The sequence below is a fragment of the Trichechus manatus genome, unplaced genomic scaffold, assembly GCF_000243295.1.
Source record: "Trichechus manatus latirostris isolate Lorelei unplaced genomic scaffold, TriManLat1.0 scaffold00104, whole genome shotgun sequence".
Taxonomy (NCBI): domain Eukaryota; kingdom Metazoa; phylum Chordata; class Mammalia; order Sirenia; family Trichechidae; genus Trichechus; species Trichechus manatus.
The window spans coordinates 316,606-334,750 of NW_004444040.1; the positions used below are offsets into that span (position 1 = coordinate 316,606).

The 18,145-nt window shown below is 48.9% G+C and overlaps 1 protein-coding gene across 1 annotated transcript in view; it reads left to right on the forward strand.

Moving 5' to 3' along the window:
- LOC101354699 (tyrosine-protein phosphatase non-receptor type substrate 1) overlaps positions 1-8,094 on the forward strand; it is a 47,166-nt gene extending 39,072 nt beyond the window's left edge. The window contains exons 8-9 of the mRNA XM_023737495.1: positions 2,838-2,877; positions 5,389-8,094. Coding sequence (XP_023593263.1) covers positions 2,838-2,877; positions 5,389-5,655 — 307 coding nt within the window. The 3' untranslated portion in view covers positions 5,656-8,094. The remainder of the gene's footprint in view (positions 1-2,837; positions 2,878-5,388) is intronic.
- Positions 8,095-18,145: the final 10,051 nt, after the last annotated feature.

The window sequence follows — 18,145 nt, forward strand, 5'->3', positions numbered from 1 at the left end:
GGTGCTGGGGCTTTGGTGGTGGACTTAACTCTCGTGTCACCCCCTTGGGAAAGCTTCTCTGACAGTGCTGGGCGGCTGGGACACCCCTCTGTCACAATCCCAAACCTAGCGTATTTTCATACCTGGTTTATGTGTCTGTCATGCTTCCTCACCAGATAGGGACAGGTGCTCGAGAGGTGACTTGGAATGAATGCCAGTCAGACTGGCCCAGCGTCTTTGCACACTCAGTCCTCCCTGCCTCTGTATCTGCTTCACTCTGTCTCTTCCTTAGATCTTGTTTTAAACAGTCCTTTCTCAGAATACCTTTGCTGAACCCCCAAACTCTTCTCTCAGAACTCCGTCCCTCAAACTCCATTCTCGGGTTCCTTGAGAGTCCCTGCCCACGTGGCGCCCACAGTCCAGTGGGGAGGCAGGTCAGCAAACAAGCTGGGAGGTTAAGAAATGATGTAATGCCGGTGCTGACTAAATAAAATACAGCCGGGTAAGAGGATGGAGCAGAGCAGCGAGGTGGGTGGTAGTGGGGATCAGGAAAGGCTTGTCTACGGAGGTGACAGGTGACAGGTGATGTTTAGAAGATAAATGAAGGATGAGCAGTCTCCAGCAACAGGGACATCTGGGGCAATAGTGAGCCAAGCAGAAGGAAGAGTGGGGCCCAGAGACCATGAAGCATTGAGAAGGAGGTCAGGGCAGCCTGAGTGGAGTGAGGGAGAGAGGAAGGGAGAGAAGACTCCAGCAGTCGGCAGACCTGGCCAGTTAGAGTACAGAGTTGGATTCCGCTGTGTGGTGAGAAGGGGCGGAGGGTTTTGAGCAGAACAGTGATGTGACATCATGTATGCCTTTGAAATGTGGACAGTGGAATGCAGAAGGACAGGAACAGAAGCAGGGAGACCAGAGAGGAGGCTCTTCAGGATGTTAGTGGGCAGGGATGGTGACAATGACAGAGTGGTGGGTTTTGGTATATATTTTGGAGGTGGCACTGACGAGCCTTGGGGTGGATTAGATGTGGGCTGTAAAGGAAGAGAGAGAAGAATCGGGGATGACCCGACTTCTTGATCCTGAACATAGGGCTGGATCGTGGCGGTGCCATTCACTGGAATAGGAAAGACAGGGGAAGGGACGGACCTGGAAAATGGATAATTGATCACAGTCTGAAATACTGCTCTGACAGAGAGGAACCCAGTGTGCTGAGAGTGGAGTTTGGGGGTTCAGTGAAAGTGTCCTGAGAAAGGACTCTTTAAAACAGGATCAGAGGAAGAAATACAATGAAGCAGATGAAGAGGCAGGGAGGAATGAGTATACAAAAGCCCAGGGCCAGTCTGAGTGGCATTCATTCCAAGTCACCTCTTGAGCACCTGCCCCCACCTGGTGAGGAAGCATGGCAGACGGATATATAAACTAGGTATAAACATAGACAAGGAGGGGTATCCCAGCCAGCCCAGTGCCATCAGAGTTTTCCCAAGTAGGCAATGCCAGAGTTGAGTCTTAAAGGATAAACAGGAGTTAGTCAAGAGAAAAAGTGGTCAAGGGGGTCAATCCAGGCTGTTATTAAAACGTAAAGTACATAGCCCTCACTAAATATTCAGTGGGTGGATAAGTGGGGGAGTAAATGAGCCTGAGGGAGTCAGCAGGGGCCAGACCACAGGGGGCTTCTGAGCAGGGCCAGGAGTTGGCCTTGAACCAGAGAGGAGCTGGGCTTGAACCCCAGAAGTGTTTGAAGCTGGCGGGGTATGGGTAGATCTGTATGATCCCCTATCAGATGTGACCCCCTCCTGGTCAGCTGTCCCTGTGGCCACATGGGGCTTGCCATGCCCCAGAGCTACCTTCTCAGGCAAGCCCTCATGCCAAAGCTGTGAAAACTTGCTCCAAGCCCCATTGCTCAGTTCCAACATTATCCAGGATCACATCCCCAGGGTTTCCGGCTGGAGAATCATCCGGCTTCTGCAGAACCAGTGGTGTGGTTTTGTTCACCACCTTGACCCTGCAAGTGAGCCAAGTCCGGCCTCCAGTTAGAGAGTCAAGTGCGTGAGCCAGCCTCTTTGATTGGCCAAGACATCTTGGTCTTTCTTCCTTTTTTATGGTAATACATAAGTATTTATAATATAGAACATTTGGAGAATATGGGAAATTAGAATTAAAAATGCCACCCAAAGACCTGAAAACCTGTTAGCATTTTCCTGTTTCCTTCCTGTGTTATCCACACATTTTTCATAATTGAGGTCTTTCCACAGAGGATTTTGCTTTTTCATTTACCATTTTAATATCATCATTTGTAATAAGAAAAGTCTCCTTAGAAGCCTTTTAAATCTGTATCTGAGTCCACCCCTCCTTTCCTTAACCAGTCCCAGTTGGCAGAGCTGTACCGTGTAAACACACCGGTGACAAGTGCCTTTGTGCATAAAGCTTTTTCTGTATTTTAGATTCCAAAAAAAAAAACAAAACACTCATGAGTCAAAAGCTGAGGACACTTTCCAAGCTCTTGATCTGTATTGCTAAGCTGCTTTCCAAAAGGGTTATACGGGTTTGCCCTCACCCCCATCAACAATGTATGGAAAGTGCCCGTTTCACCACACCTTCCCCAGCACCAGGTATTATAACTTTTTTAAAGATAACTTGCTGATATAGTAGGCAGAAAAACCAGTGTGTTGTTGAAAACTCCTTTTTACTGAGATTGACCGTTTTGTCCCCACATTTGATAAGCAGCTGTATTTCTTGTTTGAATTGTTCATCCATGTCCTCCACCCATAAAGGAAGTGGAACTTAAATGTTATTCTTATCAGTTTGTATGAGCCCTTGAGATAGGGAGGATATTTTTATCTGTGCGTCTCTTTCCTTTTTAGGTTGCATGAGCCTGAGAAGAATGCCAGAGAAGTAACCCAGGTACAGTCCTTGGTGAGATACACTTCCGGAACCTAGATGGTGTGATATCCTCAGATCAGCTGGCGTGGCAGATCCTGTTCTAAATTAAGACATGTTCCCTTCCCAGGGAGTGTGAGGAGGATCCTTACATTCCTGGTCCCCTCCTTGTCCTCGTACGCTCCCTCTCTCTGCTCCAGCCAGCATGGGAGTCTGCCATGGGCTCCTTAACTCGCTGCCACCCGTTGTACAACTCCAGAGAGCACCGTTCACAAAGTGTTCTCTGTAAATGGTGCCCTGGAGTTGCGCTGCAGCCCTCCCTTGGTGTGGGTTATGCCTGCCTGCCTCAGTGTATTTTCCCCAGCCAGTCCCTCCACCAGGAGCACCCTCCCCAGCTCCCCCACCACCCCCTTGCAGCCCATCTCACACAGAATCCGTGCAGCCCAGCGCTGCCAGAGTCTGTCTAGTCTTTGCTGATGGGAAGACCCTGTGTCATTAATTACCCATGCAAGGACACACTCCCTCCAGCTGAGATTTCTCAGACAACAGGGTTGGCCTGTTTCTGAGAACCTTAGCCCCGCTTATCACCAGCTGACACTGTCAGACCTTGGAGGCAGAGGGCTGCTTGGCGTCTGGTAATGAGACAGGCCCTGCTCTGAACCCAGGGACGAGAGAGCACCAGCTGTCCTTGACATCTCCCAGGCGGTTGTCATCATTTTAGATGTGATCTGTGGAAGGGAGTCAGGCTGATGAAAGGCGTGCTCTTTGTCAGCCGGAACACTGTGGCCTGCTCTCCTGACCCGTTGCCGCCCCAACAGCAGCCCTGAGTCCTGGCCTCCTGGGCATGAGCTCGGGTTGTAATTAGGAAAAACACAGTAATTTCCAATAGTGAGAGAGGGATGCTTTCTCTGTCATTTTATTTCTGGATTTCCTTCTGGAACTTTCTTGGGAAAGGACAGTGGTGAGCGTTGGTCATTCAAACCTGTATAAAATTCACACTCAGCAGAGATTTACTGAGCACCTATTATGTGCCTGTCTCTGTGCAGTGAGCAAGGCATCACAGCCCAGCTCTTTGGGGCTGTGGTCTTGTGTCTCAGATTCCCAGGCCAGATGCCAGCCCTTGCTGGGGAGGGAGTATAATGCAGGATCCCAGGGAAAAGAGAGGGAGTGTGCTGGGTCCAGGACAGAGGAGCTCTGTGGTAAGACACGACTTTAGAATCCAACAGACTGGTTCTTTACCACCTGTGAGACTTTTGCAAAATTATTTTACCTCCCTGGGTCTCAGTTTCTTCAAGTGTAAAATGGGGTTAATAATTCTATCTAGCAGGGTTGTGGTGTGGCCTCGATGAGGTGATACACGTGAAAGCGTAGTGCTTACCAGCCATCGGTGGCCGAGAGCTATGGTTATTACTGTGTGACAGGAATGAGTCGTGGTGGTTGTTGGTAGTTTCACTGGACGTCTGCAGCCCAGGTGCTGCAGAGTTTCTAATTCATGATGTGTCATTTTAAGGCAACAGCTGTGGGGTTGATAAGGTTGCTAAGGAGTTGACGATCGATACCATTTATTGAGCCTTTACTGTGTGCAGCCCCTGTTCTAAGAGCTTTAGCTGGATAATCTCAATCTTCACAGCAACCCTTGTAATAGATACTTCTTATCCCCACTTTACAGATGGGAAAAACTGAGGCCCAGAGAAGCTAAGTGAATTGCCCAAAGTGCCTCAGTTAGAGAGGGCAGACCCAGGATTCAAACCCAGGCCGTCTGTCTCCAGAGCCTGTACTACTTGCTAGCTGATGGTCTCATTCTTACACAGCCCTGTTCTGTGTCTCACAGTCCCCAGTTTCACCCTGAGTAAGGCCACCAGACTCCTCCAGCTGACATTGTTGCCACTCATTCATTCAACATTGATTGGGAGTCTCCTGTGCATCCTTGGTTTCTGCACTGTAATAGATGCCCAGTTGAGTAAATGAGCAAATTAATGAATGTCCCCACCCTTTGGGAGATCAGCATCTAGTCAGGCCCCCAAACAGACCCTCTCAGATCTGAGTGGTGGGTACTGTGATGGAGAAACAGACTGAGGGAACACAGAGAAAGAGCCCTGGACCCAGCCGAGGGAGGCAAGGTAGGGAGGGTCTTGCAAGAAGTGATGCTTGAGCTGAAATTTGTGATGTGCGTTGGGATTCAATACATCAAGAAGGAGGTAGATGGATGTTCCAGGCAGAGGGAAGAGCATGGGGAAAGGCAGAGAGAACTGCAGGTGGCTCAGGTTAGGAGGAGGAGGAGCAGGATGGGGTGGCATTGCAGCAGGGCTGTGGCATGACCTTCAGGCCATAGGGAGGAAGGTTGGTTGCAGAGGTAATGCTGGAGGCAGGAAGACCAAGGAGGAGGCTGGTAGGATAACCCAGGCAAGAGTAAAGGGTACCTTAATTAGGGCTGAGCCAGAAAGGGCCAAGAGGAGATAGAGCACCAGGATCTGGTACCCAGTTGGTTGGTAGGCAGGCTGGAGGCTCCAGAATGACTGTCTCCATCTCATTTAGATCCAAGACACAAACAACATGAACAACGACATCACCTATGCAGAACTGAACCTGCCTAGGGGGAAGAAGCCAGCACCACAGGCCGCCGAGCCCAACAACCACACAGAGTATGCCAACATTGAGGCCAGCCCACCACGCAGGTCGGAGGACACCCTCACCTACGCCAACCTGGACATGGTCCATCTCAACCAGGTCCCCAAGGATTCTGCCCCCAAGCCCGAGCCTTCCTGCTCGGAATACGCCAGCGTCCGGATCCAGAGGAAGTGAACGGCCTTGGTCGTTTTAGGGCCGTTCCCCATGAGCTTCCTGTCCCACATGGAGCCACAATGTTGGGGGGCAGCAGCCCAGCCCCCAGAACACCAGGATGGCCAGGCCCTGGGACCCAGGAGTGAGGGCAGCTCTTGTCTCCCCACCACTCTGGCTCTCCAACACTTTAGGCCCACCACGGCCCTACACGTTCCCACACAGGGAGGCTGATGTTGCCAAACCAGCCAGGCAGCCCACCTGGGCACTGACCACAGCAGCCAGGGACCCAAGAGCTCTCGTGCCTCTGCTGCACCAACACCTGGATCTTTGTCATGGTCTTGGAGACCCTTGACTGCCTCCTTGACGCTGCACAGCTTAATCTGCCAGGGTGAAGAGGGAGAGGATTCCACCTCCTCACCTGCCAACACTACCATACCAGGGCTTTTGGCAAACCATTTCCCTTTAGACTGAACTGCCCCAACCATGGAGAAGCTGGACAAGAACCCTGGGACCCATATCCTGAGCCTTGGTGAGGTAGCTGCCAGTGGTCCTGCCTTCCCCATCCCTGGGCCGACGAGCCACAGGCCCTGGGGGAGAAGGGAACCTTCCCAGGAACCCCCTTGAAGGACCACCAGACGAAACCTCCTCCTTGTCCTCCTGTTCCTCCTTGTGCCCCTCCAGAACTCCTCAAGGACCCGTCATCCCAACTGTGACACTCCACACAGACCCTCCTGTTCTCTCTAGCCCAGCTTGCTCTCTACAGCTAGTACTAATTCACAACATCTCGCTGTGGACGCCTGTAAATTATTTGAGAAATGTGAAACGTGCAATCTTGAAACTGAGGTATTAGAAATTTTGATCTGTGGTGTTTCATTTTTTTTCCTTAGGACAACAACGCCGTCATCTTGACTCTTTGTCACGTGGTGAAGTACATGGTTGGGTTTTGTGAAGTCTAAGGTTTAACAGTTTGTTGTCCTGAAAGGATTTTCTTATAGCAGAGACTGAATTCCACCAAGTTCCAGAGCCCTGAGGATGAGGAGGAAGGGCCGGTGTGGCTGCTCCATGGAGACACTGAGCCTTCTGGCCAGGACTAAATTGGCCCCGTTCTCAGTGGAGCCATGTGGCTGGTTCTCCTGCCATCCGTGACCCACAGTGGTAAGTCCCAGTCTTCCAGTGCTTCTCCTGGCCACCTCCTTGGCAGTGCGGTCTTGTCAAGACCTAATGCCTGTCTGCTCATCTGTAGAATGGGAAGAGGAAAGATGAAGTCCCTCCCCACCATCTCTCACAAGCACTTTAGGAACCTGCAGGGTGGGGAAGCTGAGCCTGGCTGTTGTCCCCACCCCTTTAGCGCCCTTCCCTACCCCAGCTCTCTGAGCTGATCCCTCAAGGAGGAATCTTCCATTTCTGCTCTCAAAGCTTCTCGGGATCAAACTGGAACAAATCAAAGACAGCCAGGAGGACTGCGCAGCTGTGAAGCCAGGGCTGTTCTGCCCTCTGTCCCTCCATCTCAGGAGGGTTGACAGAGGCAGTGACCCCTTCCAGTTCGGGGAGCCAATGCCCCAAAACGTATGAGGGCCTGGCTGGCCCCAGGGCAAGCAAGCCCCGTTCATTCGGTCTTCACTGTAACTGATCAACTCATAGAGTTAAAATGCTAATATTCATGGCCCCTTGGCTGGTCTAGGCACTCAGTGCCCAAGGGGTTCCTGGCCCAGTCTGTCAGAGCGAGAGCCTGGGCCATCTGGCACGTCATCAGGTCCTAAGATGGAATTCGAGGAGTTCAGCACAGACCCAGCTCTCTGGGGATGGTGGCTTGGTGTTTTCCATAACAGCATCCAGGAGTTAACTGAGCCAGCATGCCATGTGGGCATGACCTGGCCTGACAAGCCAGGGCTCCTTTGTGGCATCTGGGAGCCACAGTGGCCCAGCCACCTGTCTCCTGTCATTTCCAATTCCAAAGGGTTGGTTTATAAACCTGGGTCTCCCTGTCTTCTACCCAGAGAGAGCACATGCCCATGTGCACACACATACACACATTCACACACACACACACATGTACACACACACAGACATGCATGCCTGCATACACACAGATACACATACACTCACACATTTTTGCACGTACACACACACATATACTCACGTACACATAGAATTTTAAAAGAATGTTTTCTTGGTGCCATTTTTCTTTGACTTTATTTTCATTTTTGGAGGGGGAATGAGGCCAAGGAAGACGTATAGCTTTAGCTTCATTCAGCCTGGCAGCCTGGAGATTCCCCACACCTTGTGTATCGAACCTCAGGAAAAGGAAGAGGTTGAAAGAACACTGCGGAAGGAACGTGGTTTCGGGCGTTTATTTTAAGACTGCTGGGAAGGAAACAGGCCCCATTTTGTATATAGTTGCAACTTAAACTTTTTGGCTTGCAAAATATTTTTGTAATAAAGATTTCTGGGTAACAATGACCCCTTTGGGTGTTACTGTCCTTGTCTCTATGAGGGTGTCCAGAAGCCTCCTTGGAGGTGGCCACCTGTTCCCAGGAGCCTGGAACAGAATCCAGTGTGGACCCAGTAGTCAGTCTTCTCGCTTGGGTTTTATAGCTATAGCTAAAGGCTTTTGTGTCCCCTGGCTTGGTGGGAGTTGTGTACGGCTGTGACCAAAATGCCTGCTTAAGCAGAATTCGGACAGACAACTGCATTTGAATCTGGCTCCAGCACTTAGTAACCAGAACCAAAAACCAAACCCACTGCTGTTGAGTCGATTCAGACTTATAGCAACCCTACAGGATGGAGTAGAACTGCCCCCATAGGGTTTCCGAGGCTGTAAGTCTTTAGGGAAGCAGACTGCTACATCTTTCTCCCAAGGAGCAGCTGGTGGGTTTGAACCACCAACCTTCTGGCTAGCAGGGGAGTGCTTTAACCACTGCACCACCAGGGCTCCTCCACCCTTAGCAGCTGAAAGAATTGGAACAACTCTCCTCTCTGAGACTCAGGCCCTCAACTATATAATGGGGATAAGACTATACCCCGCTAGCATTGCCATGGGGATTAAAGGCTGTAACAAGGCATCGAGCCCCATCCTTGGTGCATAGCAGGCTCTCACTAAGCGCTGCTTCTTCCCTTCCTGCCTAAACCATTGCCCAGCTGAGCCACTCACCCTTCACTACCTGTGGGCTCTTGGGCAGTTAGCTGGGGCTCTCAGGGCCCAATTTCTTCCTCTAAAAATGCAGATATCTAATGGTTATCCTATGATATCTTTGTAAGATGATTTCATGTGAAGTGCTGGTATATGGAAACCAAAAAGAAAAAAAAAAAGGTTGCTGTTGAGTTGATTCCAACTCATAGCAAACCCATAGGACAGAGTAGAACTGCCCCATAGAGTTTCCAAGGAGTGGCTGGTGGATTCATGCTGCTGACCTTTTGGTTGGCAGTCATAGCTCGCCGTAGTTCTTAGCCACTGCACTGCCTGGACTCTTGTATATAGTACCCATTAAAACCCATTGCCGTCGAGTTGATTTCGACTCATCGTGACCCCATAGTAGGTGCTCAATAAATATTCGTTTCCTTACTTACCCTTCCTCCATTAGAATGCTAATAATGTTAAGATTATTATGTAGTTATAATACAGTATTAATCTAATAATACTTAGTGCTTTCTATGTGCCAGCACTTTACATTGGGTAACTGCTTTAAACTTCAGAACTCGAAGAGATAAGTAATGTTATTGACTCCGTTTTCTAGACAAGGCACAGAAAGGTGGTGTAACTTGTACAGGGTCACACAGCTAATGCGTGATACTGCTAAGACTCAAACTGCAGCTGTCTGACTTCACTGCCCAACTTCTCACCGCTGAGTTAGTAATCGATACACCATGCGGTGGGCACTATGTGCCAAGTTCGCAACAACTGTAATACGGTAGTCCCCGATCTACGACGTATTCAAGTTACCACGAACCACATTTACAACGAGCCAGTTTTTTTGTTTTTTTTACATTTTATTGTTAGTCATGTGTACTACATACAGTGTTGCAGTGCATAATTTGCTGATATTATCACTCTCATGTCAACCTCCAAAGACAAATAGACATCGGCTTTATAAAGATACTGATAATAAAAGGCAATAATAATGAAAACTAAAAAAGAATGAGGTATTCGGCTTACGTCAGAACTGACGTACGACAGAGTCACAGAACAGAACCCTGTCGTCAATTGGGGACTAGTTGTAATAGCTAATGCCTGTTATGGTAAGTAATATGCCAGGTGCTATACATGTGTTAACTCATGTAATCCTCCCAACCTCTGTGTGAGGTGGGAGCTCATTATCGCTGTTTTACAAATGAGGAAACCAAGGCACAGAGAAGTTAGATCCTTTCCCCTGTGTTCCATGGTAGAGCCAGGGTTTGAACCCAGAGAGTCCGGCTCTTCCCCACCACACTGTTCTGCCTCATTTAATTCTCATAACTATCAGATGGCTGTGGTTGTGCCCATTTTGCAGAGAAGGAAACTTGAGGCTTGGGAAGTGCACATGACCTGGCCAATCTCACATACCCATTGCTACTGAGTCGATTCTGACTCATAGTGACCCTATTAGGACAGAGTAGAACAGCCCCATAGAGTTTTCAAGGAGCATCTGGTGGATTCAAACTGCCAACCCTTTGGTTAGCAGCGGTAGCTCTTAACCTCTAAGCCACCAGGGTTTCCAGTCTCACATAGTGAAGTTTATTTGAGTCAGGACTTTAACTCAGACCCACAAGCCCACTGAGGATCTCCTCTGCACCCTTGGCCTGGTCCATGTGATCAGGGACCTCTGAGTCAAGGAGCCTCCTGTGCGGCTCAGAGAGGTCGCTTGCCTCACAGGTCAGGACCTTGGCCGCGACTGAGAACTCAGCAGATTCCTGGCCCTTGGCCTGGGTTCAGCTCTCAGCCTCCCCTAGGGGGCTAAGCCAGTGAAATACTTGTGACTCTTGGCAGGGCTGGGTTGTTCACAGCAGACATGGAGGCCGAGTGGGCAGGGCAACGCCCTTCTGGGGAAGGTGGGAATGACGGCCTGCACGTCCAAGGGCTTCGCTTCTCCACGGCCCAAATCTCCAGGGCTGGAGGTTGGCAGGTAAAATGAAAGTTGATGGGAGCCAAGTGACCCTTTTCCTGCCCTCCAGGAAATCAGCCAAGCATTTGGCATTTATTGGGCCCCTGGCTGGGTTCCTCATTGTGCAAAGAAGAGCGAGAGGATTCTCCTTCCATGAGGGCCAGTCAGAGGCCCTAGCCTCCTACAGCCCCTGCCCACTTTATCTGATCATCAGCAAAATTTCTGCCCCTTCTCAAGATTCTAATGCTCAACTGGAATAGCCCCTGAGTATCCTAGCATATTCCCACCAGCCCAGATTTGATCATATTAGTTTTGACATAGCTCTTACTACATATTAGACACTCCTGAACTGTACAAATATTAACTCGTTTGATATTAACTCACTCCATCTTTTTAAATGTATGCCAGCCTTCTGGTTAGCAGCCAAACTCTTAACCACTACTCCACCAGGGTTTCCCTAAAACCTGTAAGGTAGGTACTATGATTAGCCCCGTTCAATAAAGAAATGGAAGCACAGACAGATGACTGTATTTTTTTGCAAATAATGTGCCACGTAAATAATGGGCACGTTCGTATTACACGTGGCATAGCTCAGTTACAAAAATAGCGAGGAGGGTTTTACAGTTGACAAAAAACGTATAATCCGCACGTTATTTGTGTAAAAATACAGCGAGCATCTTGCTCAAAGGCCCCCCCATCTGGGATGTGATACTGCTACGGGCATGGCCCAGTCCCATAGTGGTTGGGCGTGGTGAGGGCTGGGTTGCTAGAGAGACAATGAAGGCCACGGACAGTAAGAATTGGGGTGCACTGGCACAGTTTGTAGCCAGAAAATACACCCATGGGCTCACCACCAAAGCATGAGAATGTCAAGGAGGTCCTGCATTGCCTGTTCACCAGCTAGAGGGCTCCCCCTTACACCCCCCAGGGCTCAGCCCACCACCCCTGGGGTCCCCAGTGTTCCCCTTAACCATGGCACTATGCTTGACTGGGGTCTGAGCTTGTTTCTTGAATACAGAATTGTGAAGCTGAAAATGCTTTTTTAAAAGACCTGTATCCCAGATGTTCAAAAACAAGCTAAACCTTGGTGACAGAGGTCAGTAGAGTGGTTGCCCATGGAGGGAGGCCTTGGGGGTCATGGGGTGCTCTATATCTTGACCTGTTACATGGGGGTTTACATGTTAAAATTCATAGTGTTGCACACTCAAGATTTCTGCACTTTCCTCAATGTAAATTCTACCTCAAATTTTTAAAAGAACCTAGTACCCCACCCCCCTGAGATTTCAAACCCCTCCACCCAACCCTTGGATGCTTGCCCCAGACTGACAGCTTTGAAGATGATGTCATCACTTATCTTTGGTCTCCAGGGACCAGCCCAGGGTCTGGCCCAGGCAAAGGGCCTGAGGAATGTTGTTGAGTTAATTTGAAAGAGAGCATCCCTGACCAAAATAACACATGAAACGGGAAGAAAAAGTGCTAAACTGGGCTCCAAGACCAAGGACGCCTAGAAGGATAAAGCCATTTTAGCTGTCATCACTACATCTACTGAGACACCCTGAATTCCTCTCTGCTCCTTCCCCATTCACCCTATGCCCCACACCCCTCCTCCTTCCACCTGTGGGTATCAGAGGAGGGAGCCTCAAACCACAGATTCCTTGCCCTGTGACCTTGGGCAAATGGCTTCACCTCTGTGAGCTTCCATTCCCTCACTTGCGCAATGGGGTTCTAAACTCGTTGCCGTCAAGTGGATTCCAACTCCTAGAGACCCTATAGGACAGAGTAGAACTTCCGCATAGGGTTTCCAAGGCTGTAATCCTTACAGGAGCAGACTGTACATCTTTTGGGTTCAAACATACCGGTCCTCTGGTTAGCAGCCCAGCACTTAACCACTGAGCCACCAGGAATCCTTGCATGGGGTTCTGATGGTGGTTAAATGATACCGTAGATTTAAGATAGGTTGTACAGTGTAGCGAAGTGAGCAGTCAACACACACAAGCACATATACATGCACATACATGCATGCCCAGGTGTGTGCACCCACCCACCCACACACGCACACACATACACACACGTGCACACTCACAATGGTGACTCTCTCCTCACTGAAATAATCTTATCAAGTCCCTCCTTCCCTCATTAGCCTGGGATGGCTCCATCCTACCAGCTCTGGGGAGTCCAACACCCCAGACTAGCTCTCAGGGCCCTCTTCCTTCACCCCACCTGACCTATTTAAGGACATTTCCTGCTCCTCCTCAGCCCAGACTGGACACTCTGGCCACACTAGTCTTCCTGTCCCACCAACTAACAGGTGGATCTCACCACCCCACTCTTCCTGTTAAAATCCTCTCTGGCCAGTTCAGGCCCACACCCTCCAGGAAGCTGCCTTTGACTTCTCTGGCCTCACAGTGAGTCACTCCCCCTGTGACTTGGTAGCCTCCTAACCATATCGTGAGCTCCCCAGCCCAGAACTTCATGTCCTACCCTTGGGGTCCAGCCCCTAGGAGAAGGGGTACTAAAGCCCACTATGTGCCAAACAGGGTTACCAGGCACTTGAACTCTATTTCATCAAGTCTTCACGTCCTTTGGAGGTAGGTGTTATGATGTCCATCTTACAGATAAGAAAATCAAGGCTCAGAGAGGTGGAGGGATAAGCTCAAGAACATTCATTCTCAATAATTATATCTCAAGCTTCTACTGTGATCCTGAATGTGGGCAAGATTCTGAGGTGTAAGTTTAACGAAAGATGGGCCACAGCTCATGAGCTCATGGGGTGTGAGGGGGCAGAGCAACTGCCAATCCCAACACGTGGGTGAGTGCCAGCAGGACAAGGGGATGTCAACTTGTGATTTCCAGGGAGTTATGAAAGATGATGCAAATGCAGAATGAACACATTCGTGAGTGAGCAAGCAGGAGGATAGAGCTAGTTCCGAGAGTAAATGCGTATACGCAGCTTTTGGAAAAAGAATGTTCGAATAAAATTTCTTTCTAGGTTAAATACAAAGCTGGTTAATGTTCTACAGGGCAATAAAACCATATCGTTTTGAATTTTCTCTTCTGCCAGACAGAGGCATCTCTACTGGACAAAGATCTATGAATTAGCATATTACTTTACAAAATCTGAGCCCTAATCAAATATCAAAGTCAAGCTCAGATATATTATTGTTGTTAGTTGTTGTCTAGTTCATTCCAACTCATGGTGACCCAATGTGTTACAGAGTACAACTGCTCCATAGGGTTTTCTTGGCTGTATGTTAATGGAAGCAGATCCCCAGGCCTTTTCTTTCACAGTACCATTGGGTGGGTTTGAACCACCACCTAGGGACCTTATAACTAATCCTTTATGGGCCTTTTAGACAATGCCACCTCCCTTTGCCTTATTTCCAAGTTTTGGATAACTTTTCTTATTAAAGGAAAATACATAGGCCTTACCCAGCCAACATCAAGCAGAAAAGTCTTCCTGAAGAGGAAATCCCTGAGCTAATAAAAAGGATAAAAAACAATGAGCCAGATAATGAGGGTGCAGATAAGCCAATGCCAGGCAGAGGCAAGCCTTCCCTGTGGGAGCTGGACCCTGCCAAGTTCTGCAAGCCCATCACTTCCTGCACTGGCAACACTAGCCTTCTGACAGCTTCTGGAATGAAACACAGATCCTTGCACATGCTGTTCCTTCTGCCTGGAACACTCACTGGGTCTCTCCTGCTTGCCCTCAAATCCAGAAATTGGGCCGAGTTTCTTTATTAAACACCATAGCAACCATATCCAGAACTTCTCCTTTGCAATGCTTGTCATAGTTTATAGTTACATATTGACCTTGGGATTACTGTATTTTACGCAAATAATATGTGCCTTCTACGTTTGTTTGCCAACCACTCCCTCCCACCTCGAGGTATTTTTGTAAGTGCCACTATGCCAATTTTTTTTACATATGGCAGTAAAACAAAATAGCATAGTGTGCTTACAAAAATACTTCACAGGGATGGGGAGGGAACAGTTGGCAAACAAACGTAGAAAGTGTGCGTTATTTGCATAAAAAATACAGTACTTGATTCACATCTATCTCTTCTACTGCCCTGGATGCTATATCAGGGCAAGGATAGTGTTGGCTTCACTCACCAATGTAACTCCTGTGCTCAGCCCATAGGAAGCATCCAATAAATATTTGTTGTATAGATGGGAGGATGGATGGAGCAATGGATGAATGGAAAGGAGGAAGGGAGGATGAATAAATAGATGCATGAGAACACGGAAGAACAAAGGAAGACCGAAAAGAAGGGAGGGAGGGAGGGTGGGAAGAAACGTTTGTAAAAAAAGCCTAGATGTTGCAGACTGCTTGGCATCTTAGGGGAACTGAAAGTCCCCCAGTGGCAGGTTTGGAACTCAGATTCAAACCCCGGTATGTCTGACTTTTCCCACTGAGTTACTCTGCCTTTCATCGTGATTCTGGGCTCAGAGCAATCACTTTTTAAAAGCTTGATGCACACTCCCCAGCAGGAAAGGAGCCAGTGACCCCTGTGTGAGCCAATGGTGTCTCATGAGGGGAAACTAGGGCTCGACTTAAGAAATCAGGATGAAAGACCGCAACATCTTTCTCCACTCTGAAACTGCATAACCCTGGTGCTACCGGGAAATGGCGTAACTTGCAGAGCTGGCGGGTCGGTCGCACGGCAGATGAGTCCTCCTGGCCCCACATCAAGGACAACAGGCCAAGCCCCCATGGTAGAAGGTTCCCGCCGGCGCCAGCCTTCTGCCCCTGCGGCCAGCTCTGAGCAGGGTCAGTTGGTGTGGCAGCCGGCCGTGTGGATCTGGGCCACAGACTTGTCTCCAGAATGAGGCTGGATGAGAGCTTAAAGGCAAGAAGGCTGTGTCCCGACTGAAGCTGTCAGCCCACTCTGCCGCGGCTCCCACGGCGCCCGTAAATGGACCCCCTGCACAAGCAGATTAACACATTATCACTAATATCGAGTGCATGATGGAAAGACAAAGAGCAGCCAGGCCGGGAGCTGCCATTACCACAGGACCTTTCGATGGAAAATTTTTCTTGGGGCAATTAAATCTTCAGCCATCGCCTTGCAGGGAGTGCCAGCTTGCATTTTAATTATCCTTAAAAGAGGGAAGTAGAAGAAAGGACACAAGGCAAAAAATTAAAAAATAATCTGCTTCATAAACACGGCCATCATCTCGTGGCTGTGCATCCATTCCAAAGGTTTCTCCCCCATCAACTCGGCAACGCCCTTGACCCTGTGGGCTCCAGGCTCCCTGTAACGCTGAAGGGGGAAGAAGGGAGTAGGCGGTGGGAGCTGGCGTCTCTGGAGTGGGAAGTAAGTGTTGGTGTTAGCAGCAGCAGCGTTAGTTATTCTGCCTCTGCCCGGACTGGCATGTTGATCTCCACACATTCTATGAGGTGGGAATTATTAACTTCATTTTACAGAGGAGGAAACAAAATAATTGGCAATACTGTAACATCAGGTTCAGCAATATAAAAGGAACAAAATACTGACGCATGCAACAACATGGAAGAATCTCAAAAAACATTCTGCTAAGGAAAAGACACCAGGCACTGTAGAGTATATACTGTGCGGTTCCATTTATATAAAGTTCTAACCCTGTTGCTGTTGGGTCGATTCTGACTCATAGCAACCCTGGAGGACAGAGGAGAACTGCCCCAGAGGGTTTCCAAGGGACAGCTGGTGGATTCGAACTGCTGACCTTTTGGTTAGCAGCCTGAGTTCTTAACCACTGCACCACCAGGGCTCCGTATGAAGTTCTCAAACCTGCAAAACGAATCTCTAGTGACAGAGAAGTGGGTGCTGGGGGTAGGGGGGAGTTCACTGGAAGAGGCCCAGGGAACTTTTGGGGAAATGGAAATGTTATTTGTCTTGACTTAGGTGATGATTACCAGAACCAATTGGTATCAAGCTGACTCTGACTCATGTATGTCAGAGTAGAATCGTGCTCCATAGAGTTTTCAATGGCTGATTTTTCAGTAGATCGCCAGGACTTTCCTCCAAGGCGCCTCTGATTGGATTTGAACTGCCAACATTTCTTTTAGTAACTGAGCACTTAACCATTTGCACCACTCCGCAACTCCAAAGTGCTAGTTACCTGGGTGTATACATATTTGTCAAAACTCATCAAACCGTATACTTAAAATGAGCCCATTATATTGTTTGTAAGTTATTCCTTGATGAAGTTTGTTTAAAAGAAATAATAATAATCATACAAGTTAATATTTAACTAGACGTTACTGTGTGCCAGTCCCTGGTGCAAGCAATTTTCATCTATTAAGTCACTTAACCCCTCACACCAACCAGTGACGTAAGCACTGTTACTGCCCCATTTCCCAGTAGTGGGGGTATTGAGGCACAGAGAAGTTAAGTAACTTTCCCACATGACGTGGGTTCAAATTCTAGCACGCTGACTCCTAAACCCACACCTTTAAAAGCAAAATTCAAGGTTACCCAGCTAATTAGTCCAAGAGGACGGATGCAATCCCAGGATTCAAATCTCAGGGACTTTCCAACATGATGAAATGGGCAGAAGGGGAAAATTCATTCATTCAAGACACAGTTACTCAGAGTCTGCTCTAGATCGCATGGTGGACACAAGTCCCCAGGCCTTGTGGACTTCCTGGCCTAGTGGGGGAGAAAGCGGATCATCAAATCATCAGAAAAATAAGCCTGAAGTTGCAGTCAGTGACCAGAGCTCAGAGGGGAGGGCCAGGGAACTTAAATGCCCAATCCCAACCAGGCCTTTGCCCTCCTCACAGATCTGTGCCAAATGAGCTGCCTGCCCAGGCTTGCCCCAAATTCCTGAGCCACCTACTGATAACTTGATTTCCTTTCCAAGCTGTGTGTTCTGCGGGACGCAGGAAGTTTTAAAGTCTTGTCTTTCAGAAGACGTGTCAAAGCCCTTTTGAAATCGCCTGCCCTGCCCTTAGCACCTCACACCCCAGAGCTCAGCTATTTCAAAAATGACCCCTGGGCATTCCCCAGGCTGGGCCACCCAGGGAGTGCATTCCAGAGCAGCGGGAGTGGCATTGTGGAGTGACAGCTGGTAGTGCCTGGGGCTCTGAGCCCAGACACTTGCCTTGAACCAAGCCACCAGTCTTCTAACTCCCTGAGAGCATGGCAGTTTTAATGCTACTCAAAGGAAGAAAAGAAGAGAGCACAAAAAGAACCTGGGGTAGAATATTCCAGGCTGAGGGAACAGCAAGGGCAAGCATTGTGAGGCTGGACTAAGCCTGGAGGGAGAGAATAAGGAGAAGGAGCATTTTTTAAATGAGGCAGGCCAGGCCCAATGAAGTAGAGCCAGGAGGCCATGGTGAGGAGGTTGGATTTTATTATGAGGGACATGGGAAGCCACCTGAGGGTTTTATGCTTCAGAAATGCTGGATTCCATGAGGATTTGTTGTTCTGTTCCACATCCTCCCACCC